Source organism: Myotis brandtii, unplaced genomic scaffold (genome assembly GCF_000412655.1).
Source record: "Myotis brandtii unplaced genomic scaffold, ASM41265v1 scaffold638, whole genome shotgun sequence".
NCBI classification, from domain to species: domain Eukaryota; kingdom Metazoa; phylum Chordata; class Mammalia; order Chiroptera; family Vespertilionidae; genus Myotis; species Myotis brandtii.
Genome location: NW_005370445.1, coordinates 358579 through 377272, shown reverse-complemented (window position 1 = coordinate 377272; position 18694 = coordinate 358579). Strand labels below are relative to the sequence as shown.

Below are 18694 nucleotides of genomic sequence, written 5' to 3'. Positions count from 1 at the left end.
GGGAGGGAGGGGCAGCCTCAGAAGCCCTTGTCGATGCTCAGGGTGCGCCGGGTGACGTGCTCCAGCTCCCCGGACACGTAGTCGGCCATGCTGATGCGGTAGTGTGCCAGCATCTTCAGCATCAGCCGCAGGTTCAGCCACCACTGCTCCCGGGGCATGCGGTGCCTGGGGCCGGGCGGGACCGGGGTCAGGGCACCTCCTTGGCCAGAGCCCGACCCGGGACCCCACCCCCTCCTCTGAACCCTGGACCCTGCCCAGCCCCCGACATGAGTGGCCCCTGGCAGTGGTGGCCCTCCGGGGCCTGCACCCAGGACGGGCTCAGCACCAGGGACAGAGTGGGAAGCCTGTGCATTCGGACCTGACAGTCCGGCTGGCCCACCCCAACCCTCCCCTGTCCCAGCACACCAGCCCGGGGAAGTCAGGGCCCCGGGGTCCACCCTCACTTCAGAGGGACTCACTCAAAGTCAGTGTCCTTCTTGAGCTCGGTGACAGGGCTGAAGGCCACCGCCTTCTTCTTAAGGCCAATCACGCAGGCCGAGTCAGGGGCGTTGGCGAACACCCGCCCTGTGGACACAGGCATGTGCTGCAGCCACCCCCAGGGCCCGGCCGAGGCACGGTCCGCCGAGCCACCACCCCACGTACCGTTGCGGTAGACGGCCCGAAGCTTCTCCGACATCCAGAGCATGGCCTTCACCCCCAGCTTGGTCCCGTAGTTCCGGTCGAATGGGGTTGGAGCCCCGCCCTGCAGACACAGTGGGTGAGACTACCGGCCCGCAGGGACGAGAGCCAGCCAAGGCAGGCCTAGTCCCCACAAGTTCCAAAACCTGGCCCCGCCGTGATCTCAGGTGAGCTCTCACACCCTCTGCCTGCAGCACCGCTGGTCCCTCTTCCACCTCAAATCTGGCCTAAAAGCCACTTCGAGAGGCCAAGGCAGTGGGCTAACTAGTCACCAGATGGGATGACTCTGTGGGACTATGCATGTGGCAGCAGATAGGTCCCCGTGAGCCAGGAATCCCCAGGGGAGAGCAGCCTCGGGGTGCACACAGCCCTCGCATCGGGCTGGGAAACCCCACAGCTCCAGCTCCTTGCAGGCCACTAGGAGGCTGATGCAGGGTGGGGATATGGCATGGAGGTGACCACAGGGGCCCTGGCCCTTCCTAGCTAGTGGGGAGGCCTCAGCAGACAGGAGCATGGTCTCCCATCTGAGTGATGGGATGATGAGGCCAATGACCTCACCCAGGCGCCCCACAAAGATGTGCACAGAGGAGGGCCGCATCCTGCTGTGTCCTGACCCCTCGCCCAGGTACAGAGGGAGGCAGGGGGCCAGGGGCCGCACTCCCCACGCTGTACCTGCTGCAGGTGGCCCAGGACATTGGTCCTACAGTCGAAGACGCCCTTCCCCTCGGAGGAGTAGAGGTTGTACAGGAACTCCGTGGTGTAGTGATCGTGGCACTTCTCGTTTCTGGGGAGAGGAAGAGGGGGCCTGAGTGAAGTGGGGCCCGGCTCAGGCCTCGCTCACTGCTGAGCCTGCTGGGCCAGGCCACGGGCCTCTGGGAACGCTGACCCCACCCACCCCTCTCCAAGGCCACCTCCACCTTGTTGACCCCACAGCCAGGGTCTGGAAGCACCTGCCGAGGCTTGGACCGACCCTCCCCCTGCCGGGGCCCAGGCCCACCCGTGGCCTCACCGCAGCACCAGGCCCCTCTGGATCTCCGTCTTCATCTTCTCCGTCATGTGCTCCACATTGGCCTGCAGGCGTGAGTGACACGGTGAGCCGGGGCCGGGGCAGCAGCCAGCACTGCCCCCGCTGCAGCCAGGAGGCAGGCTGTCTGGGCAGGAATATTCTGCAGCCAGCACTGCCCCCGCTGCAGCCAGGAGGCAGGCGTCTGGGCAGGAATATTCCAGACTGACTGACAGCTGGAGCCAACGTGACCCAGGGGTGATGGGGGGATGCGGGGGCCTGCAGGTGGCAGAGGGCACTGAGAGATATCGTTTGGGCCATGAGGCCACGGGAGCCACAACATGGACACAGAGTGGGAGACTGCAGGAGGAAAGGGGTGCAGGGTCACAGGCCAGGCCCCCTCACAGGCAGTGAGCCCCCGCCTGCTGAGCCGTGGCTCCTTGGCCGGGCCCAGCCTCTGCACCAGGAGGGGACCTGCTCAGCCCCGCGGAGGGAGGAGGCTGAGGCTCAGCTCACCTTTAAGTCTTGGATGTTAAAAGGGTCCTCGAAGATGTAGGCGGCGTCAGCCCCCACGGCGATGCCGGTCACGGTGGCCAGGTAGCCACAGTAGCCGCCCATAGTCTCCACGATGAACACCCGGCGCTTGGTCCCGGAGGCCGACTGCTTGATTCGGTCACAGCTCTGGGGGGAGGGGGGGGGGCAGGGGTGGTCAGGGTCCTCCCCAGTGGGCAGCCGGGACCCGCTACGCTGCGGAGACCAGGTCTCTCCCCAAAGCTGACTGAGGGTCACAGGAGGCCAGGGCAGTCCCACGCCCCACGTGCCCCGGGGACGACAGGAGCGCCGCTGGCTTCTACTGGGTGCAGGCCAGGGACATCGCTAAGAGGTCTTCCCTGACCTGCAAGCGGGGTCACTCCTGCCGGTGCAGGTCACTGTGAACATGTGCCCTTGGATGCCAAGGATAATGTGACATAATAACCCTAACTCGGGACAGTTCAGCGTGTGAAAGAGAATTGTAACACTGAATAGAGAATTGAGCAAAAGGAAATAAAATACCTAGGTTACTGGGGTCTGGACCAGGAGGCCCCACCTACCTCCATGGCGGCGTTGACGGCGGTGTCGGAGCCCAGGCTGAAGTCTGTGCCCGGCACGTTGTTGCTGATGGTGGCTGGGATGACGCACATGACGATGCACAGCTCCTCATAGGAGCCGCGGGCCTCCACCAGCTGCAGCACCCCCTCGTAGGCCTGTGGGGGTGGAGGCTCAGGACCAGAGAGGCTGGGCTGGGGCAGGGGGACGGGCCCCACCCAGGAGCTCTGCAGCCCCTTGGGCCAGGGAAAGTGGGGCCCAGGGAGGACAGGAAGGAGGCCTGCAGGGCCTGCCCTGACCCCGTCCACTCCCTGCAGTCTGCAGGGGGCTCGGGCTCCTCCGGGGAAAGCAAGAACGTCGGCCAGTCACGAGGGCTGCCAGCACCCGGATCACACAGCGGTGCCCACTGTTCAAAATCCACCCAAGACCACCCTGGGCACGGCCACCACACAGGTCTCCTGCCCAGAGTGCCCCACCCCCACCTCAGGGGCCAGACGCGGACTGCTCCCTGTCCTTCAGCCAGAGCTGTCCTGCTCCTCCCTCCGGCCCTCCTCCCCCTGCTCCTGCTCCCCCCACCCCAGCACCTGGGCTGCCAGCTTTCATCTGAACTGCGAAGCCTCAAGAGAAGGCAAAAACCCTCCCCAAACCAAACACCGCTTTCCTTGGACCCTGCCAAGAACCTCCCTGCACACGGGGTTCCTGGAAGGGCCACCTCAGCACCCCAGACGGCACCCCTGCGGTGGCCTCACCTCGAAGCCTCCGATGACCAGCAGGGCGTGGATGTTGTACTTGCGAATGTTCTCCACGATTTTCTCCATGTAGCTCTTGGGCAGCGTCCTGCAGTGGGAGACAGTGAGACAAACACTCGGTGTCTGCACAGACCGCCAGGCCGGAAGAAAGCGCACACACTGCACTGACCTGCACCTGACCTGGTTACAGGCGCAAGCAGAGGCTCAGTGCCTGAGGCATATGGGGCATGGGGCATGTGGCCCGCCAGTGCCCCTGCCAGGCACTTGTCAGGTGATGGAGGAGCCCCTCCCCCCTGTGGCCTAAATGAGCTCTTAGCAGACGTGGGCCGCCCAGCAGCCTTCCCCTGCACAGGTGACCCCAGGTGAGCCCTCAGCCAGGAAGCCCAGGCGGAGGCTCGCAGCGGTTCTCAACCTGTGGGTCGAGACCCCTTTGGCGGTCGAACGACCCTTTCACAGGGGTCGCCTAAGACCATCCTGCACATCAGATATTTACATGACGATTCATAACAGTAGCAACATTATAGTTATGAAGTAGCAACGAAAATAATTTTATGGTTGGGTCACAACATGAGGAACTGGATTTAAAGGGCCAGAAGGTTGAGAACCACTGCAGAGCATGCCCTGGCAGGTCACCAGCCAGAGGGGGGGCCTAGCCCAGGGCCCAGGGTGGGTTTCCCCTTGCAGCCCCCATTCTCCCCACTGAGCTTACACTCTGATCTCCCAGCCGTCCATGGCGGCCAGCTGCCAGCCACTCACCTCTTGGTGCCCAGCATGGAGCCTCCACGCCCCAGCCAGCCGGCCACGTCGTGCCAGCCCACCTCTTGCACCTGCAGGAGGGAGGCACAAGTTCAAGGGGACAGGCCAGAGGTGCTCACGGATTCCACCTCAGGTGACGGACCTGTGCCCAGGGGCAGCACGCCCACAGGGGAACAGAGCAGGGTCCCGGGAGCCTGGCCCAGGCAGCCGGCCTGGACCCATTCCCCTCCCTGGGAGCTCGCCCCTCGCCCTCATCCTCTGATCTGTCTTCTTCATGGGCCTGAGTTGGCCAATCCCTGCGTTTCGGCATCCCGAGCCCCTGGTTTGTTTGTAAGCAAGCTGGGGGGGAGGGGAGGGGTAATAATCAGCCAATGACCAGGACACCCACCACCTGGCACCTACCTGACCCTTGGCCAGGCCTTCAAAGCCGTCGTGCACCACATACACCGTGTGACCCTGGGAAATGCCGGAACGCACCGCCGAGCGCACGGCCGCGTTCATGCCAGCCGCCGGGGCCCCCACGTTCAGGATGGCCAGGGAGAACTGGGTCTTCGGAGAAGGGGACAGAGACAAGAGCGTGAGCTTGGGCTGGGAGAGATGGCTGACCACACAAAAGTCAACGAGAGGCAGGTTCTCACGCCAGCCGGGCCCCCCAGGAGTGACAAGGATCTGTCCTCAGGGCGCCACGAGCTGCTGATGAAGAGCAAAAAGGCTGCAGTGCAGGCCGCGCTCAGAACCTGCAGGCCCGGCCACAGGCATTAGCAGGATGTGGTCACTACGGGGCTAGCGCTCCTGTGGTGGCAGCAGGGCGGGTTCGGGCCAGAGTCCACTCCTGCCCGAAGCCTCGGCTATCACCCCACACTCAGGGGTCAGCACCAGCACCTCAAAGTCCTTGGTGAGTGTAGGGACTTGCTAATTTAACCTGATATAGCCAAAACAGTATCACCTCAACCTGGAATCGATGTAAGAAATTACTAACAGGCCCGAGCCGGTTTGGCTCAGTGGACAGAGCGTCGGCCTGAGAAATGAAAGGTCCCAGGTTCGATTCCGGTCAAGGGCACATGCCCAGGTTGTGGGCTCGATCCCCAGTGGGGGGTTTGCAGGAGGCAGCCGATCAATGATTCTCTCTCATCACTGATGTTTCTATCTCTCCCTCTTCCTTCCTCTCTGAAATCAATAAAAATATATATTTTTAAAAAACAAAACACAAATGTATTATAAAAAAAAAAAGAAAGAAAGAAATTACTAACAGGCTATTTCACATCCATCTCCCACACCGTCCTGGGAACCCGGCCTCATGCCGAGTGCTCTGTGGCCACACGTGGCCAGGGCTTCGCCAGGCAGTGTAGCTCCAGTGGCCCTGGTAGCGTCCCCTGTTGCCCCAGAGGTGGGCACACCCAGCCAGTTCCGGGAGGGGACGTGCAGCCCCCTCTGCTGTGTGGAGCCTGGAGAGATGGACCAGGAAAGGAGACGCGGAGAGGGTGATGTGCACCCCAGGCTAGACACACTCCGCAGGGGTGCCCTCAAATTGGTGACATTAGTGACAAGAGCCACAGCATTTACCAACCCCACGGCCTCTGCCGTGAAGTAGCTGCCACTCCCTGTGTCGGCCCCCCCATGGCCGAGGCTCCCAGGGCAGCAGATCCAGGACCCCACCCTCCAACACTGTGTTAAGGGGACCCTGTCCTTGCCCCCCAGGACTTCAGAAACAAGTCCTGCTGTCATCCTCATCTTGAGGAGAGGCCATTCCCCCGGTGTGTAGTTGTCTTGAAGGGGCTCGTGAATGTCGGACCCCTTTTCTCCTGAGCTAAGTCTACAGGCCTGACTTAATTTCTTGCACCTGTCTGGTAAGCGACTGGCCACATAATCCCCAGGCCCGGACACTGGCTGTCTGACATCTGCTGGTCCAGCAGAGGCCGAGCCTGACCCTCCCAGCTCACAGTTCAGACCCCACACAGGAGGGAGGGGCCCAGCCCAGCTGAGCCAGCTCAGAGCTTTCGGCTCCCCATGGGCAGACCCTGACCCCGCAGACTCTGCCGCTCACACCACCTCACCTTCTCTTTGGAGATTTTCTGGTGTGCAAGCAGCTTGTAAATGTTCCAATTGTTCTCAAAGCTCCTGGAACAAAAGCCGGTCATGCACCATGAAGCCCACACCCACAGCCCGCTCCCAACCCCCAGCCAGAGCCCACAGCCACAGCCCATGGTCACACAACTAAGCATGAAGGAGCTGGACATGGTGCACCCCACCTCCTCTCTTGTTGCCCCAAACCTGGGCCGGATGCCATCACTGGATGGTGGAAGACCCATAAAACACGCAATGCCTCTCAGCTAAGCCAGGACCCACATCCAACCTGCCCAGAGTGGGCAGCTCCGGCCCACCCCACCCCACAGCCTGCCTGCTTCCCTCCGCAGGGACCACTGAGGCCCCGTTGCTAACTGCAGAATGCTCGGCCACACACCCGTGGGAGGAAGGGTCTCGGGAGATGCAGAGGCCATCTCTACAGCTCTGATGTCCCGCATGTCAGGGGCTGGCTGTGTGCAAGCTGCCAGGGGTCTGCGTGGAGCGAGCCCACGCGGCCCTCACCTGCCACGGAGCTGGATGGCCTCGTCAAACCTCTTCTCATCCATGGCCTTCTGCACCTCCTTTGTCTTAGAGAAAAGGACAAGCACAGACTGAAGGAGGAGCCTGGACCATACACAGCCGCCACCTGGCTCGGTGGGCCTGTCCCAGGCCTGCCCAGCGGCGGTCACTGCCAAGGCCAGCAATCAGGAAAGATGGCTGAGGCCAAGCAGGCCCTACCTGGCCTGGCCCATGGTCCTCCCTGACCACCCTCGCTCCTCCTCAGCCCCGGGGGCCCTCCCAGGGCCTTGGGAATGGAGGCTGAGGCCCATCTGGCCCCCAGGCCCACAGCCAATGCCCAGCCTGCTCAGCAGCAGAGCTGGTGGAAACCATGGCAGGAGGTTCTTTCAAGAGAAGCCTCAGGGAGGCCCAGGTGTGCCCTCTCACCCCACCCTCCCCTGGCTGCAGGGCCCCCCAAACCTGTGGAGCCAGGGCGAGATCCCCACACCCAGCCTCTCAGCCTCTCTGCGCTCACCTCCCACTCTCTCTGCCAGTGGCCCCCACATCGAATGTCCCCACACCGCCTGCCAGAATTTACCCAGTGGCTCCGGCCACCCACTCCCCCTCCCTCCCATCTTTGCCCCAAATGCCTACCCCAACCACCCAGTTTGCAAGGTGGGTCCATGGCCACTGGCTCTGGGAAGCTAAGTGACCTCAGCTTAGCTCCCCCCTCTCTCAGGGCTCGTCCCACACTGGGGACATGCTCATTCCCCTCCCCAGGACTGCAGGCTTCAGACACCCTGAGGCCGGCTTGGGGGGATGGGGCGCACACCCAGACGGCCGGGACATGTGACACATGAGGAGGCGAGGCTGGGAAGGGGCTGTGCGGGCAGCCTGCTGGAGCCCTGAGAGGCCTGGAAGGACAGGTAGCTCTGGGGGGAGAAGAGAGCCAGAGAGACCCGAGGCCGTATACTCACCACCTGCACGCACTCCATGAGGGGCAGCCGCACAGACTGGTTCCCTGACAGGCTGACCACGCAGGCCGGGGTGTCAGGTGTGCCCTCCAGCAGCGCCATCACCGCCTCCATGCCCATCTTGCTGCTCTGAGGGGGAGGAGTGGGGCTCAGGCAGGCGCAGCCCACCCTCAGAGTGCACACACACACACGCACACAGACACAGGCATGTGCACACATGCACACAGACACGGACACCGGCACGTGCACACACACAGTGGGGCTCAGGCAGGCGCAGCCCACCCTCAGAGTGCGCACACACACACACACACACAGACACGGGCATGTGCATACATGCACACAGACACTGGCACGTGCACACACACATGCACACACATGTACACACAGACTCGCTTGGCCCTGCTCCGCTCTGAGGGCCACACTGAGCCAGCCCCCACACCATGTACAAACCCTCAATTTTCAGAACTCCCCCCCACACACTGGCCAAAGCTTCTAGAACAAATGGCGACAGAAACAGTCACTTAGTATGACCACCATTCACAACAGCCCATCCAGACACCGCTTCACGGGGTCTCACAGAGCCCTGCTAGGAGGGTGTGGCCCTGCCCCTCCAGGCTACAGTGACGCCACTCGCTCACGGCCGCTCAGCCTGGTGGGAAGGGCGAGGGTTGGAGCCAGGTTTCCAGGGCTCTTTCTATTATGACGAGGTTTCTGATGGGGCTCCTTTATGTTAGGGCTTTCCTGCGTGCATGTATATGATGAATGCGGGCTGGTGGGCTGGGCCAGCTAAACCACGTAGGGGCTGTCCTCCATGGAGACAAATCACAAATGCAGGTCCTGGCCCAGCCAACAGGGACAGACAGGTGTGCAAGAAAGCAAGGCTGAGCTCTGCTCAGTGAGATATGGCAGGCTGGTCCCGCCTCCTGCTGCTCCCGCAGACAGTGCCCGGGTCTCTGGATCTCTGCACGTCTTGGGAGCAAGTCTCCAACTGCGCGGGTGTGTTTTAGTAACAGCCACAGAAGAAAGTGCCTGTCCCCCTCAGAGCACCACACTGTAGCTCGTTCGGGAAGACGGGTTCCCTGAGCTCAGGCGTCTGAGCAGGTGTGCGTGCAGGTGTCGCCCTGCAGAGCTGGGCTGAGGGACCAGCGAACAATGCCGCCGCTCTGGCTGCGAGAACAAACTGTCCTTCGCCTCTGACCCAGGCATCTCGCTCGTGTCTCCCACAGGCTCCCACGAAACGGCAGCCGGCCTGCTCTCCTGCAAGCCGGGGAGGCCCCGGACCCACCCCGGCCATCTCTGCTGCCCAGGCTTGGTGGAGGGTCGGTGCCTGGCCCTTATGTCCCAGACCCCTCAGGAGACTGTCCTGAGTGTCCCCAAGGCCTCGCATAGAGTGCAGAGGTGCCTGGCCAGGTGGGCAAGGCCCTCTGAGGCCAGTGTCCCCACAGCTCTGCGGGGGACTGAGGAGGCCACGGGCTGCTCAGGGCAGTAGAGCGGCCTCAGCTCTCCAAGGGTCAGAGCAGGCGATCCAGCCTCATGCCAGCACAGGGGCCCAGCCCTCGCTTACAGGCTCATTACCACCCATGGGGCTGCCCCTGGCCAGGCCCTGTCTCCGTTGTCTACAAAGAGTTTCCCACTTTGCAGAGGACAAGAGGGGCCCAGCAGTAATCAGAATGACAATGGCACCCTCAGGCCAGAATCCAGCCCCCACCCCCACCCCCGCTCCCCAGCGCCTCGGTGCCCCCGGGATAGGAACTATGCTATGGGCTGGCCTCGGAACCACCAGACTCGGACCCCGGAGGACCCTGCGCAGGCCTGGCCCCTGCCACCCTGCCCTCCTCCCCCAGGGACCTGCCACAGCCGTTCCCAGGAGGGCCGGGAGCTGCTGACTCATGGGGCAGGGACGGGCTGGCCAGGAGGCAAGGTCCCCACCCAGGTCTGCGTTTCCCCCTCACAGAGACGGAGGGGCCACACCTCGGTCTCACCCATGAGCACCGGCACAGTGAGGAGATGCTCGCACACACCACACATGCACGCCCCCCCCCCCCCATCACACTGGGACCAGAGCAAAGCCCCACCTACCAGGATGCGGTCGAAGGCCGAGGGGGTTCCTCCCCTCTGCACGTGGCCCAGCACGGTCACACGCGTGTCGAAGCCCAGCCTCTGGACCACCAGCTGCTCATTGGGAGAGAATACGGGGGTCCCTGGGTTCGCTGCCCACCTCCACTGTCTCACCACCCCGCAGACCCCAAATCCTGGTCCCTGTCCCTCCCCACCAGGCCTCAGGGATTCTGGCATGTCAGGGTCCCCAAAGAGCCAGCCCAGGGTTCATGCCCACAGATGTGTTTCTGTGTATGTGTGTTTCTATGTGTGGATGTGTTTCTGGGTACACGAGTGTGTTTCTCTGTATATGTTTCCATGTGAGTGTGTGCATGTTATTTCCATATACAGGGTGTATGTCTGTGTGTGTGTTTCCATGTGAGTGTCTGGATGTGTTTCCGTGTATGTGTGTTTATGTTACCCGTGTGAGTGTGTGGACATGGAGCCCCAGGCGGGCCTGGCCTGCAGGGAATATGTCTGAATGAAGGCTGCTGCTGGTTGGTGACGGCCAGGCCCAGGCAAGGGAAATGGCCTTCAGCCTTAGGAGCAGAGGTCAGTGAAAAGCAGCCAGTGGGTGGGGGCACCCAACAGGTGTGGGGGAAACCTTGGCCTCTGGGGCCAGGGCTTCTTAGGGGGCCCAGGCACCCCCCACACACATCTGTTGTCACTGAGGAAGCCCTCCAGGAGGGGAAGGAGCCCAGCAGATGCTTGGGGACAGAAGATAAAGGGAGCCCGACCCACTGAGCCCCACCCCTCTCCCACCCACACGATCCAGGCCGCTTTGGGGCCCCCCCTGCACTCACGTCCTTCACGTAGCGGGAGGTGATGGGCTTCCCGTTGCGGTCGATGGCGCCCTCGGCGATGATGATGATGTTCAGCCGGGACCCTCGGCTTCGGGTCTGGGTCAGAGACATCCGGGAGCTCAGCAACCTCAGACACCTGTTCCAACACCCACCCTCCCAGGGGTCCACACCGCAGGGACCACACCCCAGTGAGGAGGGGCCGACAGGGACCCTGTGGCCCTTCTGGAGGTGGGGAGAGGCAGGTGGCGGGGTCCTTGCCACAGGCTTGGGAATTGGGGGGCAGCAAGAGAAGAAGGGGGACGAGGCAAATGGTACAAGTGAGCACGCCCTTCCCACTCACTTGGCCGAGCCTCTCGCACATGCAGTTCTCCCAGCCGTCCTCGGGGGGCGCCTCGGGGATGAACAGCCAGTCGGCCCCAGAGGCCAGGGCGGATACCAGGGCCAGGTACCTAGAGGAGCGGAGGGGCCACCTGCTCAGGGCTGACCCAGCACCCCGGGCCCCAGACCCGAGTCACCTGAGCCTCACCTCCTTTGTCCTCCCTGCATCCAGCCTGAGACAGACTCCCACCCGCCAGCGCACACCCAGTGTTAGATGAGCACCTGCCCTGTGCCAGGGGCCATGGAGGCGCCACACCCTGGCTCCTGCTCCCCATCGCCCCCGCACCCCCAGATGGCAGGACCCCCTTACCCGCAATGCCGCCCCATCACCTCCAGCACAAACGTCCTCTGGTGGCTGTGGGCACCGAACAGAGCAAAAGGTCAGTGTCGAGCCTCTGGGAGCTGAGCTGCATGGCCGGCCTCACAGGCCAGCACAACCTGCCTCCCTCGAGCCCAGGGGCCAAGCCACACTGCCAGCAGCCCAGCTCCCTCGGGGGTGCCCGGCGACACTGGACACCAGAGCAGCAGGACAGACCACTCTCCTTATTCCCATGGTGGTCACGTGTCTGAGCAAAATGTGGCCTTGGGTTCCTGACCCACCTTCGCGCTGGTTTTCACTGACCTCTGCTCCGAGGGCTGAAGGCCATTTCCCTTGCCCGGGCCTGGCCGTCACTGGCCAGTGGCAGTCGGATGACCCCCCTTGGGATGTGCCAATCCCCAGGGCCCCTGCTGACCCTCCAGAGGGCGGCCTCGCCCCTCCCAGGAGGACAGGATCCCCAGCCTGCCCGCCTCGCTTGCCCGCCTGGCAGCCTGGCAGCCTGGCCCAGCCAGTGGGGGCTGCGGGCCTCGCTCACCTCTGGGCGGTGGTGGTGATGGCGTCAATGACCTCCATGATGCGGTGCAGGGCCGAGTCCGTGCCGATGGTCATGTCGGTGCCACAGAAGTCATTGTCGATGGAGCCCACCAGCCCGGCGATGTTCAGGTGGGAGTAGGTCTGAGCCGTGCTCTCTGAGATCTTGCCTGGGGAGGAGCAGCGGAGGCCAGCTGAAGCCCCACTGGCCACGATGGGGGGCAAGAAACCCCACCTCTCACCCCCGTCCACCAGGCAGTGTGGCCCAGGAAGGTGCCCAGGCTCAGCTTCCCCTACCCAGGTCCTGCATTGGGACTCCTAAGAGGGGAGGGGCCACTGAACCCCTAAAGCTGAGTGTAGACTCATCACCCCGAGCAGGAGACCTCCAGGGCAGTCTTAGAGTGACCGCACCCCACTTCCAGGCTCCACACAAGCGGCACAGACTGAACTCCAAGCGGGCTTTCCATCTGGCAACCTTGCAGCTATGTGTCTTGGGTGTTATCAAACGCTAACTCTTACACTTCTGCAAACTATGACAACGTCCGTAACCCAAGTCCGGAATCAATTACAGACAAGGCTTGTCCACACAGCGTGGGGTGAGTCAGCCTGGGACTGCTGTCCACCCTGCCTGGGGGTCCCTGACGCTGGGCTCCAGGGGCTCCGGCTCAAACACTGACCTCACTACCAGCCACACCCAGCCGACAGCTTCTGCAGCTGCCCAGGGTCGTCTGACCTTGGGCTGGGCCAGGCCCACTCCTCTGGCCAGCAGCCAGGCAGCGTCTCCCCGCCTCCCCTCGTCCTGTCTATCCCACTGCCACCAGCAGTGAGGCAGGTGCTGCGGCCTCCGAACCTCCCCTCCCGCCCCCCGCGCCCGACTCCCCTCCCAGCCGGCTCTGGCCGCTGACCCACCTTCCTTCACCAGCTCCTCCAGCAGGCTGCCCCACTCGCTGCGGAAGATGTTGGCGCCCGTGAGGCTGCCATCCCCACCTATGACGCACAAGTTGGTGATGCCGCGATGGACCAGGTTGTAAGCGGCTGCCAGGCGCCCCTCCCGCGTGGTGAAGGCCTTGCAGCGGGCACTGCCGATGATGGTGCCACCCTGTGCAAAGGAGAGGGGAGCCTTGACCAACAAGGCAGCAGACGGGACCTGTACTGGCGGGTGTGGGGGGGACGGTGGACCCTGCAGAACTGAGAGGGCGAAGTCCAGGGCCTCCTCCAGAAGCCTGGGCTGAGGTCCCCTTCCCCGGGCCTTCCTCCTGGAACATACCAGGAGGAGGAGACTATCCACCTGTCAGTCTTGAGAAGTTCAAAAAGGGTAACCAAGTGAGCAGGCCCCCTGCCCACTGCACCCACCGACCCATTTGTGGCTCGTGATAATGACTGGCCACTTGAATAAGCCGGGTGTCACCAGCTGGCCTGGGGTAAACAGGTGACAAGGCCTGCACCCCTGTCCCAGCTCTGTGGGAGGGTGAGGGTCTCCCCACAGAGACATGATTCCAAACCACCACTCCTAGGAGTCCTGGCCCAGCAGGTGCCCGCCCCTGCCCCCAGTCAGCTGGAGGGAAACCTGGGCCTTGGTCACTGGCGGGTCAGAGTGGTGACAAAGGGGAGGCTACTCAGATACCGCACCAGGCCTTGTCCAGTGTCCCCTCCTCCCTGCACCCTTAGCTGGAGCTGAGAGTGAACTCTTGTAGTGGAGGCGCCCCAGGGCCATTGCCACTCCACAACCCACGGCAGCCAGACGACTTGGTGAGCCTGAGCCAGCCCCTGGGGGACGGGTACGCTTCTGTGCATAGTCTCTGTGTGCGTCTGCGTGTCTGTCTCTCTGTGTCTGTGCGCACACATGTGCTCACAGGAGGAAAGGGCTCACGGCAGGCCTTACCAGCTGGATGATGTTAGAGACGCTGAGCCAGTTGGCTGGCTTGATGTTCTCGCCTCCTTCCACGAGGCCCTCGTAGCCCTGAAACCGAGGAGCACAGGCATGAGACAGGCACCCACAGCAGCCGGACAGCACCCTTGTCCATGAGCAGGGGGCTGGGAACCCGGCCAACACTCCATCCGGCAGGAAGCAGGCTCCTGGGTCCTGACCACGAGGCCCCAGAGCCTTGGATCAGGGGTCCTCAAACTTTTTAAACAGGGGGCCAGTTCACTGTCCCTCAGACCATTGGAGGGCTGGACCAAAGTTTAAAAAAAAACTATGAACAAATTCCTATGCACACTGCTCATATCTTATTTTGAAGTAAAAAAACAAAACGGGAACAAATACAGTATTTGTATTTGCATGTGGCCCGCGGGCCGTAGTTTGAGGACCCCTGCCTGGATGATGAAGCGGAGGGTGGCCAACAGTCAAGGGAAGAGGCCAGGGCACCAGGTGGGCCTCCCGGAACCTCTGCAGGGCTGAGAAGCTACTTGTTACAGAGTGTGACTCACAGGGCAATGCGCTCCCGTCACAGGTGGCCCACCTGGTGAGAGCCCAGCAGCGCTCTGCCCTTCCAAGACCACCTTTCCCGGAGGAACCCGCTGTCCTGCCTCCTACGGGCATCGATTAGATGTAGAAGTGACAGCAGCGTCTGCTCTGTGTGTCTGGCTCTCACTCAACCTGGCGTCTCCGAGGCCCCGCATCGCCGTGCACAGCTGTGTCTCAGCTCGCTCTATGCCCCAGGCCACTGTGTGTGCCCCAGTCATGGTCCGTCCACCAATGACGGACATGGGGAAGGTCTCCAGCTTAAGGCTATTAGAAATGAGGCTGCTAAGGACGCACACATCTCCTGCGAGAGGGCTCCTGAGAGCTGGTGCCTGAGCAGCTACCAGAGGCTCGCGTGGCGCCCACTGTGCTGTGCTGACCTCCGCACCCGCCAGCCACGCAGCTGGGCTTCTGGGTGCTCCAGCCCACAGCGCCGGCTGTGCTAGTCTCCATCCTGGGGTCTGCATGTGGGTCCCTGCAGTTGGTTGTGTGTTAAATTTCCCTAGTGACCACTTACTGTTTTTTCTTTAAAAAAAAAATGTTTTTATTGATTTTTAGAGAAAGAGGGAGAGGGAGAGAGAAATAGAAACATTGATAAAAGAGAAACATCAATTGGCTGCCTCATGCATGCCCCCTCCTAGGGATCAAGCCTGCAATCCAGGCATGTGCCCTGATTGGGAATCGAACCAGTGACCTCTTGGTGCATGAGTCAAGGGCCGATGCTCAACCACTGAGCCACACCGGCCAGGCCACTTGCTGTTTGTCTATGACATAAGCCACTGATCATCTGGACCACGTCTGTGAGAAGTGCTTGGTCAGGTGCCCTGTCCATTTGCCTTATCAGTAGGAGTTCTTTATACAGTCTAGATAGAGGACAGGGGCATTTTATTAATGGTGAAAAGACAGGGCACCACCATGCTGAGATGAGCAGGGCCGCCTCCTCCAGGCAGTCCTCCAGTTCCTCCACTGAAGGAGTAGATGAGCCACTGCCCTTGCTTGGGGCTAGAGCCCAGATTGGCTCTGGGCATCTACCTCCCCTCTGCCTCCTCCCCCACCTTGTTCTGTCGCCTATGCCTATAGGGTCCTGGGCAGCAAGGCCCGGAGGCAGTCTGGGGCAAATGCTCCCACCCCTGGGGGTGGAGGTGGAGCACTACACAGGAAAGAGTGCAGGGAAGTCCCAGGTAGGAATGTTTCTTCAACTCAGGGCATAACAGGTTCCCTCACCAGCCCCACAGCCCAGCCGGAGTTGGCAGGGCAGGTGCCCATTCTTCCAGGAACCAAAATTAGGAGAAGGTTCTCAGGGCCACAGGAGGAGTGAGACCCCCAGGCTGGGGACCACCAAGCTCCCTTCCATGGCTTAGGCCAGACTATGTCCTTCCCTTTCCTCCCTCCTTCCCTCCCCGACCCTTTGGTCAGGAATTTGGCCACAAGGATATGAGCCAGCCCTGCCACCACCAGCCCAGCACAGAAAAACAGGAAAATGACCTGAAAAGCCACAGCAGGCACTGCCTGGAGCAAGCAGCTACAAAACAGGCAGGTCTCAGTCTGCAAAACCCAGGGTCAGGCACAGAGCCCGAGCACAGCGCCAGCCTGGCCCCTGGCCACTGTGCACCAGCTCGAATCCAAGTCCCACACACACAGCTCTGCTGGAGCTGAGACAGCGGCAATCACTCGTGGTTCCCAGGCCTCAGGCTGGGAACGGGACTTGTACCACCAGCTTTCCTGGCTCTGCACCTTGCAGACGGCAGATCGTGGGCTTCTCAGCCTCCAAACCATACGCCTGGGCTAAGATGGCGTGAACAACAGGAACTGAGCAGACGGCTCCGTATGGTTAGCTTGGGCTACCCTCAGCATGGCCGTCTCAGAGCAGCTGGACTTCTCCTAGGGCAGCTGGCTGCCCCCAAAACATCCATCCTAAGAGACCTGGGAGGAGGTTTCAGGCGTCTTTTGGGGTGGCCCTAGAAGCTCCAGAATGCCACTTCTGCTGAATTCAGAAGGCAGAGGACAGAGATGACAGCTTCTGGTCAAGATGGCGGCAAAGGCAAATGCGGTCCCCGCCTCCTCCCACAACCACATCAAAATTACAACCAAAGGACAGAACCACCATCATTCAGAACTGCCTGAAACCCAGCTGAACAGAAGTCCTACAATTAAGGATATAGAGAAAAAGCCACATCAAGACTGGTAGGAGGGGTGGAGACGCTGAATGCTGGTCCCACACCCAGATGTGGAGGCTGAAAATCAGGAGGGTGCCCTGGCTGGCTTGCTCAGTAGTTAGAGCAGCAGCTCAAAAGGCACCAGAACATATGGGGGTTGGGGGTGGGGGGGCCGAATTGTCCATCCAGGCCTGGACAAAGGCAGCTTTCTCCCCGACAGAGGTGCTGGCAGAAGCCATTGTTCCTTTGCTGAGCCCCCTGACCACAGAGCCAGCAGACAGGCAGCATATCTGAGTCTCCATCAACCTGGTTAACATTGTTCACCCCACCCCGGTGATTCCCTGTGACCTAACCCCACCCAACTTTCGGGCCCTCTGAAGTCATTTCCAGTGACTTTTCCATACAAATAGCCTGTCTTGGCTCATGCTTCAGATTTCCTAAAATCTCTCAAACAAGCAGCATTTGGCCTAGGCACACTTCTTGCTAAGTGACCCCAGGCTAGGCACTAGCGGCAGGCAGCCTTGGTGCACAGTTGGCCTCTCCCAAGCACCTCCAAGCCCAGCACAAGGAGCAGCCGCCTGCAGATTATTTTGTAACTCAAGCTGGGGGTTCCCAAGCAGGACATGGGCAGTGGCTGACCTTGGCCTGACCTCCCAGGCAGCCCCAAGCTAGCGTACCCAGTGGACAGCTTCAGACCACCACATCAAAGCACCACCCAACCACCTCCACAAGTGCAGGCTCAGCAGACAATAATATTGTGATAACTACGTATGGTATCAGATGGGTCGCTTTACCAGGGTGGTCATTTCATAGGTTATATAAATGTCTAATCACTCCTGCTCTACACCTGGAACTAATATAATATTGTATGTCAATTGTAATTGAAAATTTTTTTAAAAAATTATTTACAAAGACGTCTCACAGACCCAACCCTCCTCTTCTAGCCTTGGAACCTTCTAAAATCTCTCTCTCACCCAGCCGGCGTGGCTCAGTGGTTGAGCATCGACCTATGAAACAGAGGTCACGATTCGATTCCAGTCAGGGCACATGTCCAGGTGTGGGCTCAGTCCCCAGTGTGGGACGTGCAGGAGGCAGCCGATCAATGATTCTCTCTCATCATTGATGTTTCTATCTCTCTATCCCTCTCCCTTCCTCTCTGAAATCAATAAAAATATTTTAAAAATAAAATGTCTCTGCACACCTCCACCCACTTAGTGTCACCTCTCCCTTCCCCACCCCCAGGGCAGGCGCCCAGGCAGCCCAGAGCTGGCTGCAGGCCAAGTGCACTGCTGGCAGCTCTCCTGTGTCAACTTTGAGCCCACGGGTCCAGTTTGGACTCCTGGGTGAATAAAAGCCATTCCTGTTCACGGAGCCCTTCTCGCCGTCGGCTGTGAAAAGTGCTTTAACTCACAACACTGCATTAGCTTTGTGCCTTAACATCCCCACAAAGAATGAATTGGTACCTCACTTAACAGAAGAAGAAACTGAGGGTCAAGGAGGTGAAGGAACACACCTGTCACAGGTGGGCAACCTCAGGAAGGGCTTGGACCCACCTGTCCCTGTCTGGAGACCACAACCGAGGCCCCTCCCAAGAGCCTCCCCTGTCCCCCAGAAGACTCTAGACCATCAGCAGGGCATGGGCCCCACCTGCCCAGCAGCTGAGACTCTGAGGAGACCTGCTTCCCAAAGACAACCTGGGGCTTTGCAGGGTCCCAGCCCCCCAGTCCTGGGCTGAGGGTCGGAGCCCTGCAGGAGGCAGGGGCCTACAAATAACTGTTCATTCATTCATGCAGCCAGAGCTGGGTGTGGCCCGGCCCAACCTGGGGCCAGGGGAAGGGGCAGGGACAGCCCACAGGGGGAAGAAGGAGGCATCGGGAGAGCAGAGAGGCTGGGGTTCGCTTCTGGTTGCCTAAAAAGTGAAAACAAAATAACACGGCACCGCCAGAAAACCACAAGACAATGGAGGAATTCCTCTGTAAGTGCCTGTGAGCACGTCAGCCCCAAATGTGACACAGGCATTGGGGGGCGGGGGCATGAGGCAAAGGGGGTACCAATTTGGTGAGAACAAAAGAGAACACTACTCTGCCACTTGTCCAAGGGGGCTGTTTGCTGTTGTTACCTGGGTGATCCACACAGCG

At 60.9% G+C, this 18694-nt stretch overlaps 1 protein-coding gene across 2 annotated transcripts in view; it reads right to left on the bottom strand.

The window, feature by feature from the left end:
• Positions 1–18694, bottom strand: part of PFKL (phosphofructokinase, liver) — a 30900-nt gene that overhangs the window by 11695 nt on the left and 511 nt on the right. For both annotated transcript variants that reach the window (XM_014528498.1, XM_014528499.1), the window contains exons 2-21: positions 13819–13896; positions 12846–13035; positions 11941–12106; positions 11397–11441; positions 11049–11157; positions 10709–10804; positions 9888–9980; positions 7812–7937; positions 6859–6923; positions 6327–6390; positions 4675–4821; positions 4273–4343; positions 3517–3604; positions 2773–2925; positions 2198–2362; positions 1688–1749; positions 1351–1462; positions 643–742; positions 459–564; positions 1–165 (exon numbers count right to left, since the gene is read on the bottom strand). In XM_014528498.1, the coding sequence (XP_014383984.1) occupies positions 18–165; positions 459–564; positions 643–742; positions 1351–1462; positions 1688–1749; positions 2198–2362; positions 2773–2925; positions 3517–3604; positions 4273–4343; positions 4675–4821; positions 6327–6390; positions 6859–6923; positions 7812–7937; positions 9888–9980; positions 10709–10804; positions 11049–11157; positions 11397–11441; positions 11941–12106; positions 12846–13035; positions 13819–13896 (2184 nt within the window). In that variant the 3' untranslated portion in view covers positions 1–17. The remainder of the gene's footprint in view (positions 166–458; positions 565–642; positions 743–1350; positions 1463–1687; positions 1750–2197; positions 2363–2772; positions 2926–3516; positions 3605–4272; positions 4344–4674; positions 4822–6326; positions 6391–6858; positions 6924–7811; positions 7938–9887; positions 9981–10708; positions 10805–11048; positions 11158–11396; positions 11442–11940; positions 12107–12845; positions 13036–13818; positions 13897–18694) is intronic.